General features: G+C 42.2%; 1 protein-coding gene across 1 annotated transcript; it reads right to left on the bottom strand.

The window, feature by feature from the left end:
- Positions 1-2,469: 2,469 nt before the first annotated feature.
- LOC149273389 (prostaglandin reductase 1-like) lies at positions 2,470-17,178 on the bottom strand. Its single transcript, XM_089506375.1, has 6 exons — positions 17,168-17,178; positions 15,558-15,617; positions 14,603-14,770; positions 13,705-13,822; positions 4,195-4,350; positions 2,470-2,538 (listed from the first exon to the last, which is right to left on the bottom strand). Exons 1-6 carry the CDS (start codon positions 17,176-17,178, stop codon positions 2,470-2,472), a joined length of 582 nt encoding a protein of 193 aa, XP_089362501.1.
- Between the last annotated feature and the right edge of the window lie 549 nt (positions 17,179-17,727).

The raw sequence follows: 17,727 nt of genomic DNA, 5'->3' as shown, positions 1-17,727 counted from the left end.
GCAACAGGAAAAAGGGGTATAAAATAGAAACTGGGTTCCAGGGGAATATAAATATCCACAGCGGTGTGACTGAAGGGACGAGTCCGTCACACAGGTTATCAGAGAAATATAGAAAAGAGCATCTCTAGATAGCTTCACCCCACTGATGGGACTCTCCGGGCGTGGTTTATCCTTCTCTGTAACAAATATGTAACGGGCCTTTGAAGTCAGTTGTGGAGATGTTGTCATGTGTGTTCCGATTCACGTTGACACTTGAGACTCCTGTTTCTTCTGCGTACTGTTTGTAAGAGGAGTCACAGCCACCCCAACGCCTGTGCGAAGGACAAAGAACCACTTAAACAAGTGATATTCACAGAAAATATTCCATCTGAAGAAGAGACCCATGACTTTCTGAAAACCTTTGTAACTTTACATTGTTTTGTATGTTGGCCCAATAAAGTATCAACTTTGACATAATACCCTACTATCACCCTTTCAACTGCTGGGCTGTGTTAAAACACATTAAGAACAATCTCAATGCTCGCTTGACAGCCTTATCACACTAACATCAGCACTCACTAAATAAGACTGCAAAGTAAAATCTAGATCTAGGCTTTCCTGTGTGTTGGACATCACAGCAGGCACAGACCTCCCTAATACCCCTTTGGCCAACCTGTGTGACCTCTGGAGGTGTTATTATGTGAAGTCATGTCCTGGTACTCCAAGATTACACTCAGTACAAGGATGAGGAGGTAGGTTATGTGTCCCTCCCAAATATGTATAAGATCAGGGCAAAACTAAAGACATAGCTACATTTAAGTACAAATACCCCTTGAGGGCATACATATAATTACAAGTGAAAAAAAACAGAAGGTGCCAGTGCCTGACCTCATATCATGAGAAATAAGAAAATTATGGGGATCAGCTGGTCCCCCATCCTTAAAATCACCCTTATCTGTCTGGGTCTTCTGCAGAATCTTTATCAATGCCACATGACATACCTTTTTTATGATTGCCAGCAATAAGATAACAACAGATACCAGCATAATACTTCCTGCAATAGACACCATGATGATCTCATAGGTCCTGTTTGTATAATCTGCTATAACAAGGGCATAAAAAAGTAGTCATTTTCCTCTTCCCGTACTGCCACTCAAGAGTAATACGCAAACATGACCTTTTACAAAGAAAGAGAATATCGAAGTCCCTGCATGCCTGAGTTAAAAATCACACAGCAAGCCAAGCATAGTCAGAAAGACAATTATTTTACACTTTTATAGAAAGTGTTATTGTATGTGAATTAGCACTCCTTTTAACTTTTCTCAGAACAGCTGAGCTCACGAACATTAATGAAACATACCCCTGCTTGAGTATGGGTGACTTAATTCAGAAGTGTTGTATTTGAGTGCCAAGCTAGTTCCCAAGTGTATGTATAACTTAATATTAAAATTAATCAATCCTTGGTTAAGCCTCAACTACTTCATCTGGAAGGCTGTGCCATGCATCAACCACCCTCTCGGTAAAACTTTTGTTGTGTCATGTTTTGTAACAGCTTTCTAGAATGTTACCTAAATTGTGGTTCTCTCTCTCTCTCGCATTTAATATTTCAGCCCACAAAGAAAAAAACTCCTTTTTCGGAGTTTGTGTCTGCAACCATTTCGCTTCCAGAGTTTTCCAGAGCCATTCTGTAAAACAGCAACCAAAACATAATATAAAACATAGTAGAAAACACACATATATATATATATATATATATATATATATATATATATATCCTATAGTACATTACTGTGGAATATGATGGTGCCACATAAGATAATTATAATAATAAATATTATTAAAAATGAAATTCAATAATTGTGTATTATCAATATATTGTTAAGATATTTATAAGACAAAATATTGCGCTATAATAGCATCAAAAAGCGTAGTGTAAGGATAGTTTAGTCACCTTAACACTTTATTTAGCAATACTTTAGCCTTCATATACTAAAGATTGTGTTAAGTATTTTTTCCACCCTTGTGTTTTACACTATTTTTTTGCCGTAACCAAACAAAATTATATTTAATTAAAATATATAAAAAATAGCATTGAGCGTTCTAGAATATCAACCTCAAAGCAAAACTCATACCATGGGAATGGGTGGTGGATAAGAGAACATCCTAAAATAAACACGTTAGTCTAATAAGAAAGCTATGACCCCTATACAATTTTTTTTCCATTTATATGACTAACATGGCTGGTCCTGAACAACATACGTGATCAGTAAATCTTGTATGTAATGAACGTAAATTACAGAGTGTATTTACCTGAAAAAGAGATGCTTCTGCCTCTATAGCCCACGGGACTCTCTGGCTCTCCTCTTTGATCTTGGGTGGTTTATGATATATTTTATGGCATAAGGTTAGCACCTTGAATCATTCCTTTACGCTCCTCCCCCCCCCTTACATTTTTTTCCAGTATAAATTCCATTGTAAAAATGCCAGCGGCTAATTATCAGAGATTAGATCTCCACCTAGAGGGGACTGAAGCTGGATTGGAGTCAACGTTCTGCTACCCTGGACCAGAAGGTTTATGTTGGCAGAGAGCTAAGAAAACAATACACCGTATATTATATATATATATATATATATATATATATATATATATATATATATATATATATTGTGACAAACCCTGTTGCATGATGGCCATACATGTCACATTTAGGGGTCCTAAGCACAGTCCTCTAGGACAATCAGAGTCGGGAACACCAGCTTTGAACAAAACAGCACTTTATTTTAATCACTTAAACCCCCAAAAACCAAATCATAAAAAGAAAACCTCCCAATTGGAGCCCTCTCTAACTGAACTATGCTGGTCCAGACTGCCCAGCCTAATCACCCACTACCTCAACCTTCCAGCCGGACCCAGCTACGCCAGGCTCTGGAAAACCTCCCCCAGACAACACACAAAATGTCTAGGCAGGTATTGCCTCACTTGGCTCAGGGATGGTCTTCTTGTTCAAGGCCTCTCCTTGCCCTGGGAGCGCAGGGAACTTCCTCTTCCCCCAACAGTCTCTCTGATTATCAGGCTCCAGGGGTTTTTAATGTCCAGCACCTGTGCCTGATGCCGGCTCCATAGGAATCCCGGACCGGATCCTGCAGACTTCTAACCTCCTGGAAAAGCCGGCATGGATTTTCCACAGAATGGGGACGGAGCATTGGCCCACCCTGCTCTCCAATTGCTCCACCCCAGGGACCCATATTTATGATCTGGATAGCACCTGTACCGAAATGCCACACTAAGCATCTCCCTGGAATTTACACTGTCACAATATATATATATACACACAGTATATATACTATACTGCTCAAAAGTTTGGGGTTGCTTAGAAATGTTCTTGTTTTTGAAAGAAAAGTATATATATATCTATATATATATATATATATATATATATTAAATGGATCAGAAATCCAGTGCAGAAGGGGTTAATGTTGTAAATAACGATTAACTGGAAACGATGTAACTGGAAACGGCTGATTTTCTAATGGAACAAAGAAAACACATAATTTGGGGGCACAAATACAAGATCCATTCTATTTAGAAGCTCAAAGTTTTGTAGTATTTAAACAGAACTCATTCAACCGTAGTGTTAACCCATCACAGATAAGTGATGGCAATGCTTTTGTCAATTCACCTTAACACTTTTACAATAGTTCATATAAAAATGAAGGACATATGAATGTGTATGAATGTTAATGCATATGAATAAAGGATATATTGAAAATAAAGTTTTCTAAAACCAAATATTTTTGTATAGAAATGTCAATTGGCAGTAATTACACAAAAGCATATGAAGTGCAGTATCTCTACTGACATGCCCCATGTTCTTTAAAAAGGGATTTTATGTTAAACCTCCTTTTATATTAAGAATATTTTTGAATGGTCATTACGACATAATAGTAGAAGCTAGGACATCCCCAATAAGGATGGTGCAGGAAAATGTCCCGCAGGAGTCAATGGGAGCCCACACAGTGCGAATGCATTCACCCAGTGCGTGTAAACTTATTACATGGTAGCATTTGTAACTGTACCAGTCCCTTCCAGAGGCCTCCAGTACTTTTCCCAATAACAGGGTTTTTTTGTCACTGACCCCTGCCCTTCCTGATTTGCAAACCTATAATGTTGGAGATTAAGGCACTGTTTAAAATGTTTCAAAAATATAAACTTACATTCTCAAAATAACAATCAAATCCCTCTGGAGATGCTTGTTTCAGAGCTTCCTCCAAAGAGCTCACTGTCTTGTAGTTAAAGGCTTCATCAAAACCAATTTCCTTTAGATAGGCAATTTTGTCATCTGAGCCAGCAGATCCAACTGCCTTACAGCCCTGAGCAGGAATACAAGTAGTTCAAATTAGCACAAGCAAAAATGGCTTTATTCAACATTGGAAATTTAATTTAAAGGTTGTTCACCGCAACATAGTTTTAAGACTTCATGTAATACTTTTCTACCTAATAAAAGTTAGTTGTCCTGGTTATCAAACCACAAATCACAGGGCACGATTGCAGCTGACTCAATGCTATCAGAGGTATGCGAGTTCTCTTATCAACAATACGTTCTTCTTGACCATTATGATTTACTTTGCCGTTTTGTGCATCAGCCAGAAAATCATGTAAGATTGGGATGATTATTGTCATATTAACAACAAAACCAACAAAGTGTTCATTGTATATAACACATTGGATTACAATCAAGCATTTGCTAAGCAAAGTTAACAAAAATGTGGAATTCCATAGAAAATGTCCGCTATAAAAATATTTTATAATAACATGCTATTACCAAATTATATGATAGATATGAGTTTATATTCCCTTAGTGAAGCATAGTGCCCACAGACAAAAAGAGAGTGAATTCACTAAGGACTTGGTCATCTCACAGTAGTGATGTATCCTGGCTTAGGGCGACTAGGTCTAGGGCAGCAAGTTCAGGGAGACAACAGTACCTCTGGTACAAAACTAGGGAGCAGACCATCCTCTCAGATGATCTAGCTCCTCAGTGAAAGTAGATCTTGCTAACCAACATTATGGATGTTGTGTCAGCTCAGCCCAGCCCCCATAGACTTCATTAAAAGACGATGCTCGCCTTTACGATGTGGTGCACAGCGTTATGACATCATATGCCTACGCACAGGCCCTTTTATTGTATTTGGGATGCCTTCTGCAGGGGTAGAGATTGAAGAAGTGGCCCTAGGCCAACTCCAAAGGAAAACACATCTCATAGTATTTACTAGACTTGCGCATTCGTCTTCGGGCGAACATGAAAACGAGCACGAAGAGGCCGTTTTTTTTTTCGTTCCGAAGACACGCCGAAGAGAATACAGTGCCGGCAAAACGTAGGAGTAGACGAAGACTCACAACCACGAAGAATCTTCGATTCTTTTTTTTTTCTTCGTTTTTGCCGCGCAGCCGCCAAAATTTCAAACAGGAGTGAGCTGATCTCGTCTGTCCAATCAGCTCACTCTTGTGACGTCACGCTAAGGGTCTCGTCCAATGCCTGTGCTGCTGTTTTTTGAATTCTGAAGGCGCCTTTATAAGACCAGAGCTTGCCTGAGAGATCCATTCATTTTTCGCTGTGACTGCTTTGGCAACACTGCTGTGCTGCATCCGAGCGTTACAGAGAGATTGTTCTGTTCTGTGTGAGACTGGTAAGCCTTAACCTGCCATTTCTCACAGTGTACTTCATCCTCACTTCAGTGCTACTTAATATAATTAATAATAATTTGATTAATTTAATTTTTTTTTATTTAATTTGTCATCAACTGTAGTGTAAGTGCTGTTGAGTTGACAGTGCACCCAGTGTCTCAGTGGCACTGGGGTGCCCTTGCCCTGGGCTGGCACTAGTGCCTACTGCCTGTCCTGCTTAAATAAATTAAATAGAATTTATAAATAATAATTTAATAGAGTCTATAATTTAATAGTTCATTATAATATTATATATATATTTGTCAGTCATATATATATATACTATAGTATACTAGTGTAGAGTGTACTGTAGACATTCATCTACTAGTGTCTAATTTAAAATCAGTAATATTAATTAATATAATTAATAATTGAATTCATTATAAAATTATATATATATTTGTCAGTTATAGTTAGTAATAGTATACTAGTGTAGAGTGTACTGTAGACATTCAAGACATCTACTAGTGTCTAATCTAAAATCAGTAATATCAATAATTCTATAATTCTTTCTTATCTTAATAGTTAATTAAATTAGCTATAAATAAAAGTAATAATATTAATTAATTACTACTAGCGTATAGTTCAGCTAATCTTATTAGTACTGGTGCTGCAGCTCTATACTTTGTGCTTTGTTTTAGCAACAGCAAGAGACCAAGTCAATTTTTCTTAATTAATAATCTTTCATTTTATTTCATTTGTTTTGCTCACCTCAGTCCATCAGTGAAGTGAACTTGTTGGGCTAGTGAGTGCAGCCGCATAAGTGCTGTGTGTTTTTGTTCAGCAAGCAGTGAAGCTAACTGTTTTGCTGTGACATTTTATTTTATTTCTAATTCTTCTCAAGAAAAATTGACTGTGACGAGCTGTACTAAGCAAAGCTTCAAGCTACTAGCTGTAGTACTAAAATAATTCTAATCTTCTTTAATCTTAATCTATAATATATTATAAATAATATATAACAATATAAATTCTAATTCATAATCTATAATATAAGTAATTCTAATTTCTAATTCATAATCTATATTCTTCTATCTATAATACATAATATATAAGTAAATTATTTCTAATCTATTAATATTATATAATTTAATATTAATTAATAAATCATACTGAATCTGATTTAACCTCACTTTAGCTTAGTGGGTTTGAGAGCGTCTGCCTAGAGGTAGACTTATAGTAAGGAAATATAGCTTTAGGCTAGCATAGTAGTAGGCTAAGCTCTTAGGCCTGTGTAAATTCAAATTAAAAATAAAATACTGCTAGTTATTAAATAGTTAATAATTTAAATAACTTTAGCACTTTGCCAGATTGCACACAACAGCACAGTGCAGTAGTGCATAGTTTTACTTTTTAAGCAGTAGCACTGAAGAGAACTTCCTCTAATTTTTTTGTCTTTAATTCATTTTTCCTTTCTTTTATTTCTTTTTTTTTTATTTTTTTATAGTTTTTTAAACACTACACTACACTACACACACAACACAAAATTTGAAATGGATCCTCCTTTTGGGACTAAGGAGGGACAAGCTCCATCTACCACCACCACCACCACCACCACCAGTTCTAAGATGCAGTCTTTGCGTCAGTCTAGTCGGCCAAGTAGGCCAAGCTCTCGCTTATCATTTGGGGAAGCATTGCTTGAAGGATCATCAAGTAAAGGAAAGGCACCAAAAGCAGGCAGTAGTAGTGCGGCTAGGCCCACAAGCTCTATGGTTTTTTACGGAAAGCCTAAAGCACCAGAAGCACGTTCAAAGTTAAAGGGTAGCACAAGTAGTACCAGCCCAGTGACTAAAAATAAGTGCCTTTTGCCCCAAGCAGCATCTTCCCCATCCACAAGCAGCATGCAAGGTACCAAGCAGAGCCAAATTAGCAGCAAGACTCAGAGGGGTCCCAAACAAAAGCGATCTCATTCCTTTGTAGGGAAAACCACCCCCACCGCCTCTACCACCACTAGTGCTGCGCCTACTGTTCCCACTGGTACCGCCACGCCATGTCCTCCTAGTACCTCTAGCAAGCCACCAAGTCCTTACAAAATTTTTGTAAAGACAGTTAGAGAGAGGGCTACACATAGTGGGACTTCACCTAGCGAGGTAGCAGAGGAGCCTGAGACTGAGAGGCCAAGTGCAGAGTCTATTCTTCCTGCTCGCACTACTACTAGTCACGAGTCTCACGACGATATCAGTCTTAGCTCCAGCCTAGCAGGAATTCCATTTGATCTGGCTAATGAAGAGCTAGACTATGAGCCAGAGGAAGTAGAGGAGATGAGTGGTCAGGAATCAGATTCCTCAGGGAGCAGTGTCCAAATGACTAGTGCACAATTTTCCCCTGAGCCTCCACCTTCTCCGCTACGATCATCACCATCACCACCACCACCAGCAGCAGCAGCAGCAGCAAAACCTAGCAAAACCTAGCATTTGGCCAGTACTGTTACCACCAGTCCCACCACCACTAGTTCTGCCTCTGTTCATCCACCCCGAGCAGTAGGAGCAGCACCCAAGGCACACTCCAAGGCTATGCGCGCCCCAATTTGGGAGCACTTTGAAAATGTTGAAGAAGGGCGCTATGGAAAGTGCAAACATTGTGGGAAGCTAATAAGCAAAGGGAAAGTGTCTGGCCATTTTACCAGTGCTAGCATGAAGCATCACCTCAGCACTCAACACAACGCTGTGCTATTGGGGAAAGATGCAGAAGTAAAACTTAGTGCAGGCAGCATAGCTGGTGGCCGTGGAAAAACCCCAACAGCTTCTTCTTCTGAGCCAATAGCAGCAGCAGCAGCAGCAGCAGCTAGTGCTGGCAGCCAGAGACCAAGGCAGGTTGGAGCACTGCATGTCCAGCCCACCCTGGAACAATTTGTGGCATTCCAATCCAAAAGGTCAATGCCCAAACAGCAGGCCAATAAAGTAACACGACTGATTGGTCAGTTCATTGCTGTTGGAGGGGCATCCTTCTCTATGATCGAAGGGGAGCCTTTCAAACAATTGATGGCGGCTGTGGCTCCACAATATACAGTTCCGTCACGTTCCACTTTCAGCAGGAACATTGTCCCCTCATTGTATCGGTCCTGTGTTGCAGCAGTGAAAGAGGAGCTTTCCAAGGCTGCTGGTCAGTGTGCTCATTTCACTACAGATTTGTGGAGTGCACCTAGCGGCCAGCATGCCTTTCTTTCTTTGACAGCACACTGGTGGCAGCCCGGTGTGTCTAAGGAAGCTGCTGCAGCAGGCTACCGATCTTTCCTTCTCCATGCAGAAGTGATGGATGAAAAGCACACTTCCCAAAATATTCTGCATGCAATGAGGAAAATGTTTAGCCTTTGGGTGGGAGCAGAGGCGGGCACCAATGTTGAAGTTGGTTTTGTGGTAACTGACGGAGGTGCCAATATGGTGAAAGCGCTGCGAGATGGTCATATTGTTGGTGTGCGCTGTGCAGCCCACATCATCCATCTTGTAGTGAAGGCAGCAATGTCAGAAGGAACTAATGTGGCAGCAGTAGTTCTGTCCCGCTGCAGAAAGATCGCTGGGCACTTTCACCATAGTGTTAAGGCTAGCCAACTTTTGAGGGAAGAGCAAGAGAGGTCAGGTCTTCCCGTACACTGCCTATGCCAGGATGTCAGTACACGGTGGAACTCCACGTTAGACATGCTGGAGAGGATTTTGGAGCAGCAGAGGGCAATCCATAATCTTGCCTCAGAGCACAATATTGGGATTACCTCTCCATTGAATAGGGAGGATTCGACAGTGATCGCCCAGCTAGTGGCAGTCCTTAAACTATTCAGGGATGCCACAGAAAATTTAAGATCAAACACTGCCAGTCTGGCCCAGGTAATCCCAGTGTTCTCCCATCTAGGCAGCAAGATGGATGTGTTCCTTGGAAACCGTGAGGCTGTTCAAGGTGGCACTCTACATCCTGACGTAGCAGCCATAGCCAGGAAGCTGAAGGATCTGCTAAAAGTACACCTTCGCAAAGGAATGGAAGAGAGTCCTGAAATAATGCTAGCGTGCCTTTGCGATCCAAGAATTAAGGGAAAGCTAGCTTTGAAATTTAATGTTCTCAGTAGCTACCGGGAGCAATTGGTCAACAAGGTGCGTGACTGGCAGCGTAAAATGGGAATGCTGTCCGAGGAGGGAGAGGTGCAGGAGGAGGAAGAGATGATGTGGTCTGCTACTCCTAGCAGCAGCATCAGCAGCAGTGCCACAAGCAGCACAACACAGCTGAGTGGAGCAGCTGCGTTTTGGGAAGAGGCACTTGGGAGTATAGTTGGACCATCTGACAGAGCTAGCAGCAGAAAGGAGAGTAGTGCTGCTGAAATGGTCAAACTTTACCTCTGTGAAGTTCCTTCTGCGCCTAATGTTGATCCTCTTAGCTACTGGGATGAAAAGAAGAGTGTGTGGCCTGCACTCTCATGGGTTGCGCAGCAGCTACTATCATGTCCGCCAACCACTGTTCAAAGTGAGCGCGTGTTTTCTATGACTGGAAACATACTGAGTCCACAGCGCTCACGCATGGCACCTCATCTGATGGAACAGATTGCCTTTCTTAAATTCAATCTGCCCAAGTTGGGTTACCCAGCTCTTAGCTTGGAAAGTTAATTTTTTTCTCTGTAATGTTTAAGGTAGTTTCTCCCCCTGGTTGCACGTGTTTGTGGTGTGGCAATGTCTGCTACCTCCGCCGGTGTAGCCAATTTACGCTAGGGCCTAGTGTCTGAGTTCTGGAAGTCCGCTCCCAAACGCCATGGACTGACAGACTTTCATGCTTTGCCCTGGGGTGAAACAGGTGAGCGGGTCGTCAATTGCCCACTCATTCGCCTTTTCCAATGCTGGTGGTGGTGGTGGTGCCAGCGTCTCTTCTCTGCCAGTTTGCTTCCTGGCTAGTGTCATGCCTTAAATGTCCCTAATGGAGAGGGTAGTTTCTCCCCCCTGGCTGCGTCCGTTTGCGGTGTGGCAACGCCTGCTACCTCTGCCGGTGTAGCCAGCTTACGCTAGGGCCTTGTGTCTGAGTTCTGGAAGTCCGCTCCCAAACGCCAAGGACTGACAGTGTTTGGATGCTTTGCCCTGGGGTGAAACAGGTGAGTGGGTTGCCAATTGCCCACTCATTCGCCTTTCCCAATTCTGCTGCTGCTGCTGGTGGTGCCAGCATCTCTTCAATGCCAGTTCGCTTCCTGGCTAGAGTCATGCCCAAAATGTCCCTAATGGTGAGGGCAGTTTCTCCCCCCTGGCTGCATCTGTTTGCGGTGTGGCAACGCCTGCTACCTCCGCCGGAGTGGCCAGCTTACGCTAGGGCCTAGTGTCTGAGCTCTGGAAGTCTGCTGCCAAACGTCTAAGACTGACAGTGTTTGGGTGCTTTGCCCTGGGGTGAAACAGGTGAGTGGGTCGCCAATTGCCCACTCATTCGCCTTTCCCATTTTTCACTGCTGCTGCTGGTGGTGGTGGTGCCAGCATCTCTTCCGTGCCAGTTTGCTTCCTGGCTAGAGTCATGCCCAAAATGTCCCTAATGGTAAGGGCAGTTTCTCCCCCCTGGCTGCGTCTGTTTGCGGTGTGGCAACGCCTGCTACCTCCGCCGGAGTGGCCAGCTTACGCTAGGGCCTAGTGTCTGAGCTCTGGAGGTCTGCTGCCAAACGTCTAAGACTGACAGTGTTTGGGTGCTTTGCCCTGGGGTGAAACAGGTGAGTGGGTCGCCAATTGCCCACTCATTCGCCTTTCCCATTTTTCACTGCTGCTGCTGGTGGTGGTGGTGCCAGCATCTCTTCCGTGCCAGTTTGCTTCCTGGCTAGAGTCATGCCCAAAATGTCCCTAATGGTAAGGGCAGTTTCTCCCCCCTGGCTGCGTCTGTTTGCGGTGTGGCAACGCCTGCTACCTCCGCCGGAGTGGCCAGCTTACGCTAGGGCCTAGTGTCTGAGCTCTGGAAGTCTGCTGCCAAACGTCTAAGAGTGACAGTGTTTGGGTGCTTTGCCCTGGGGTGAAACAGGTGAGTGGGTCGCCAATTGCCCACTCATTCGCCTTTCCCATTTTTCACTGCTGCTGCTGGTGGTGGTGGTGCCAGCATCTCTTCCGTGCCAGTTTGCTTCCTGGCTAGAGTCATGCCCAAAATGTCCCTAATGGTAAGGGCAGTTTCTCCCCCCTGGCTGCGTCTGTTTGCGGTGTGGCAACGCCTGCTACCTCCGCCGGAGTGGCCAGCTTACGCTAGGGCCTAGTGTCTGAGCTCTGGAAGTCTGCTGCCAAACGTCTAAGACTGACAGTGTTTGGGTGCTTTGCTCTGGGGTGAAACAGGTGAGTGGGTCGCCAATTGCCCACTCATTCGCCTTTCCCATTTTTCACTGCTGCTGCTGGTGGTGGTGGTGCCAGCATCTCTTCCGTGCCAGTTTGCTTCCTGGCTAGAGTCATGCCCAAAATGTCCCTAATGGTAAGGGCAGTTTCTCCCCCCTGGCTGCGTCTGTTTGCGGTGTGGCAACGCCTGCTACCTCCGCCGGAGTGGCCAGCTTACGCTAGGGCCTTGTGTCCGAGCTCTGGAAGTCCGCTGCCAAACGTCTAGGACTGACAGTGTTTGGATGCTTTGCTCTGGGGTGAAACAGGTGAGTGGGTCGCCAATTGCCCACTCATTCGCCTTTTCCATTTCCATTTCATTATTTTCCTTCTGATACACAACCAACCAACCAAACATAACACACACAATAACACAAATAACACAGTGACATAATACATAACACATATAACACACAGTGACAACACACATAACACACATAACACATACACGTACAATGCACAAATCACAAGGACCTTTCCTCTTGTTATTTGTCCTGGCCTTCACTTCTACACTCACTAGCATTAACGCTATAACTCACACTTCATACTATAACATTTTTCCATCCACATACCTGCCAACAGACCCAACTTTTTCAGGGACAGTCCTGCTTTTTTCCAGTCCTGTCCCATCTAATTTAGCTATCTAGGTATGCAAAATACACGTTGGTAGTTATAGCTCGGTAGGTAGCACTAGTATAAACATTAAATAAATATAATAAAGTACTAAATAATAAATCTAACTTTAAAATACATTTAAATAAACCCCTTAATTTTTTAAAACCCCTTAAAATTAAAATTAAATTATTATTTAGACATAATACATCTTTAACCAAACCAGTGCACTGCTACTAATCTTAAACATAACCGTACATTAACCCTAAGCTATTTTTTAGTTCTTGTCCAACATTTTTCCATCCGCATACCTGCCAACACACCTAAGATTTTGGTGGACAGTCCTGCTTTTTTCCAGTCCTGTCCAGTAAAAGTTGGGTTGTTGCAAAGTATGCCATTGTGAATAGGTAGCAAATGTTAGGCATGTATTACAAGTGGTCCAAAATCAATTTAAAAATTTAAAATAATCCCTATTCTTTTATTAAACATCTATGGATGTGTGACTGTGTATGATAAACGGAGGCCAAGTTCCTTGGAGCATTTGTCTCTAGGTCATTTTGTGTACAGTACACCTCAGTACGTGTGTGCAACTCTATTGGTCGTTTCGGCAGGGGGCTGGCCTGCCATCAACGAATGAAGTGCGTTCTGCAATTCACTTGTTGATGCCAGACCAGCCCCCTGCCGAAACGACCAATAGAGTTGCACACACGTTCCTTCACGGCAGCTGCTGCTGCTCCGATGTGTTGTTAACCCCGTATTAACCCCTGCTAGGCAACCGGGAAGGAAACGAAGATTAAACGAGCACGAAGAATGTCCGCGAATATACGCCCGAAGAGAAGACAGGAACGGGCGAATATTCGCGGAATACGAAGGTTTTTTTCCCCCCGAAGACGAGCACGAAGACGAACACGAAGAGCCCCCTGGTGCCCAAGTCTAGTATTTACTATTGAGTGTTAGGCGTTATCTCAGAGAAACTTGTCAGGTCTCTGTGCACCCCCACTTTTCCATCCACTGCTCATGATCATGGATATCTAATGGCAAATGCATAGAAATCATAGTGGTCACAACCTAGTCAGTTGCTCTTAGTTTACGTACCTTGATTTTGTCAATCTGTCCAACTACAGAGCCAACAGCTCCAGCTGCACAGTTGACAAGGACAACTTCCCCGTGTTTTGGCTTGCATATTTCTAACAGGCCAATATAAGCTGTCATTCTATGGAGAATATAAGAAAACATAAAAAATGGTAGATTCCTCCATATTGTTATGTGAAAATTATTTAATATATTAGATGGTCTGGATTTAATATTTTAAATTATTTTTAGCCTTTTCCCTGTTTGGGTAACCTAAGCAGATAGACTGCACGCACAGCCCATGCAGGTGATAATGCACATTGTGGCATATCCAAAGTCAGGTATATAGTAAGAAAATACACATTCACACAAATATGCCATTGATTTCCACCCCTAGCCCACACAAAAGTGTTGAGGGTTATAACTCATCATTATAACTCAAGCTGAGGGCCCTGTGCCAATGACTTGTGACTGTTGTCCATAAAAGCATATAAGGTAATTTTTATTTAAACAATATTACTTATATAAATGTAAGTGCCAGAATGTGTTTTTTTATTCATTTATTTTGGGAAGGAAGGAAGTTTTGACATTGGGAATTGGGGCACTGCTGACATCACATTGATAGATGCATGCAGAGATCAGACTTTTCTAATCTTTAATTTACATATAGAGAAGCTGTCAGTCAGCCACTGACATCACAGTATTCTCCCAAACTAAGCCTCATATATAAGTCTAAAAGCCTCACTTAAAAACACAAGCCTTCTGTGTATAGGCAATAGAATGCTGCAGGCCCATTTTTCTGTTATCGCTTTTAGCAGATATGTGGTTGGCACTTTGACCTTGCAGTCAACAGGTTATGATTAATTTATGATTGTAATTTATGCTGGACTATGGACTAATGAGAGTTGCTATTGGAATTTACCCAGGCATGCCTAGTACTCCCAGCGCCAATGACTTGGGAAGATTCTCTGGCCAGTTAGAAGGCAGTGCACGAAGCCCTTTACCATCTGATATGAAACGAGTTGTCCACCCAGCATATGCAACAAAATAGCCACCTACAGGGAAGTCAGGATTTTTACTTTCAATAACCCTGAAAACAAGGAGAAAACATGGTCAGCAAAATCAATTAATGCAGCGAAAGCAATAAAATTCATATGGCCATATTTATAGAAGATCAAGAAACTGGGTAATAGGGACTATCACAGCTTGGCATCAGTGATGTTCCACCTCTACATAGGGATTCTCCATAGCAGAGCCTGGATTATTTTAACATTAACGAATTATACAGTTATTAACAGTTATGTGGATATTAAATACAAACAGCCTTTTGCACCACCCTTTAAGATGGATTTTCAATAATCTATTAATTGCCATAAGATTTGTTTTTAAATGCACCACAAGAGGTTTAATGTTTATAATAACATTGACAATTTTCTGGTAGAACAAAATATACGTGACAGCGTTCTAATCTAATGCAATATTATGACAAGCTATAATGATGTTTGGAGAGTGGGAGAGTCTGGTTATATGCAGTATTTGGTGTGTTGGTGTATAGTGTTAGTAACTGGTCCGAGTAAATGTATGTGTGTTAGAATGTCAGGGATAAGCCTCGACTTATTGGTTCGAGGAAGAGGATGTAGACTTGTGCACGTACTGTGTGCGGAAACGTTAGGGTGAGTGGGTGTTAGAGCAGGTTTGTCCGTTAGTATTAGTGTGTGTTTACGTTACGGGGGATCCAAACAAATGCAGCACCAAGATGTCACTACCCCTAGGCTCGCCTCTGACCTTAGCTATATTACAAATAAGGAATGTACAATTAAGTGAAAGAAATATAATGCAGTTGTTTTATTAAAGACACTAATTCGCTTGAAATTTACCTGGCAACTTGTGATCCCATCATAACATCACCATCCTTCAACTTTAGTTTGCTGTATGGCCTGGTAGAAAAGAAAACTCAGAAAAGTTAAACACACATATTAAAAACAGTATAAATATTAGACTTGGGCACCAGGGGGCTCTTCGTGTTCGTCTTCGGGAAAAAAAAAAATCTTCGTATTCCGCGAATATTCGCCTGTTCCTGTCTTCTCTTCGGGCGAATATTCGTGGACATTCTTCGTGTTCGGTTTTTCTTCGTTTTTTTCGGTTAAGGGGTTAATACGGGGTTAACGCGTACCGCAGCAGCTCTGGCGCCAGGAGTTTAAATGTCCATATGATCAACTCTATTGGTCGTCAGCAGGGGGCTCGTCTGCAAATGGTTGATGGTAGACAAGCCCCCTCCTGGCGACCAATAGGGTCGCTCGTACAGACTGTTAAACTCCTGTGCCAGAGCTGCTGCGGTACGCGTTAACCCCGTGGTGCCGTAACTTGTCCGGCAGATACCATTGGTCTCCCTGTTCTATCATTTATTAACTGATAGAACAGGGAGACCAGTGGGATCTGCCGGACAAGTTGCTTCATTAACTTTTTAAAGTCTGTACGAGCGACTCTGTTGGTCGCTCGTACAGACTTTTAGGCTCCTGGTGCTGCAACTTACCCGGCAGATCCCACTGGTCTCCCTGTTCTATCAGTTAATAAATGATAGAACAGGGAGACCAGTGGGATCTGCCGGACAAGTTGCTTCATTAGGGGTTAACTTTTTAAAGTCTGTACGAGCGACTCTGTTGGTCTTCGTCTGTTGTGTCTTCGCCTACGTTTTACCGCCGCTGTCTTCTCTTCGGCGTGTCTTCGGAACGAACACGAAAACGCACTCTTTGTGTGCGTTTTCATGTTTGCCCGAAGACGAATGCACAAGTCTAATAAATATATTAAAATGGAAAGTAAGACAAAATGGCAAAGAGGTCTATTCACTAAAAAGCTGAGTGGCCAAATGAGTTATGTATTTACTTGACCGACCAGACCCATCTGAGGTGCGAATGCCCTCATATGCTAACACTAACAAAGTCCCCATGTAGAATACTTGGAAAAGAAATGTAATGAATTAGTAACTAACAACCAGTTAACCAAAAGGATTGTGTAAACATTCACCATCCCATGTGAAGTGTAGTAAAGAGTAACCAGTGGGGGTTAACAGCCCACCAAGTTCTGCCACCATAGGCCTTGGCTCACTAGAACATGCTACTGCTCACTGAGTGCTCTACCATGCATTCTTCTTTAGTTAGAGGTGTCAGGGAACATGTACTGTCCCTTTAAGAAAAAGCTTGTTGCAAGGTATGAGGAAGATTTTGTGACTCCTAACTTGACAGAACGAGAAACAGCTGGAATGTAAACAGCCTGTTTTTAATGCCTTGATACATTATACGGATTCATGGTCAAAACATGTAGATGACTATGAAGATTTTGCTTTCTTACTTTATGTCAAACTTGTCTGAACGGTCAGAAATTGATAAGTCCGTTGAACTTCTGAAATACCCAAACGCAAGGTGCTTCTTCAAAGGATTAAAAGAGGTTCAGAATGGAATGCGTCACTAGTTGCCATGTCTGTCCCTACATGGAATCCATGTTTCGCACACAAAGAAAACATGGAAAAGCCTAATATTAAACTTCAAAAACCTGCAGAAGTACTACAATGCTTGCCTTTAGAAAAAATCTTTTTTTTGAAAACAATTTATGGACTTCTGAGAAATAAATTATGATTTTCAGCGCAAACATTAAATGGTTGAGTTTAGACTTTTTGAAAAAGTTCTCGAAGCATAAAACTATTTCCGCGTAGATTAATTCCTCTAACAAATACAATAGTTAATACCTGATCACAGATACATGTACCAATGTGGATGCATAAATAATCAGGACCATTACTAATGATAATGGCAGCCTGGGAACCAGGGGCGTAACACTCATGGTCACAAGGGTAGCAACTTGGACAATTGATGGGAGATTATGCAATCTAGACAGTAGAGAAAAGTCATTTTCTTAATTGGACTATATATAAGGACTGTTGAAGGGGCAGGGTTTAAGCACCTGAGGAAGCCCATTGGGCGAAATGTGTAGTGCACCAGGAAGTAAACATTAACCAGAAGTCTTGTGGGACACTGTACCACACGGCTGGAG

Source organism: Sceloporus occidentalis, unplaced genomic scaffold (assembly GCF_023333645.1).
Source record: "Sceloporus occidentalis isolate IW3139 unplaced genomic scaffold, rSceOcc1.0.p SCAF_380, whole genome shotgun sequence".
In the NCBI taxonomy this organism is placed as follows: Eukaryota; Metazoa; Chordata; class Lepidosauria; order Squamata; family Phrynosomatidae; genus Sceloporus; species Sceloporus occidentalis.
Note: the sequence above shows the minus strand (reverse complement) of the source record. Positions and strands in the feature narration are given on the sequence as shown.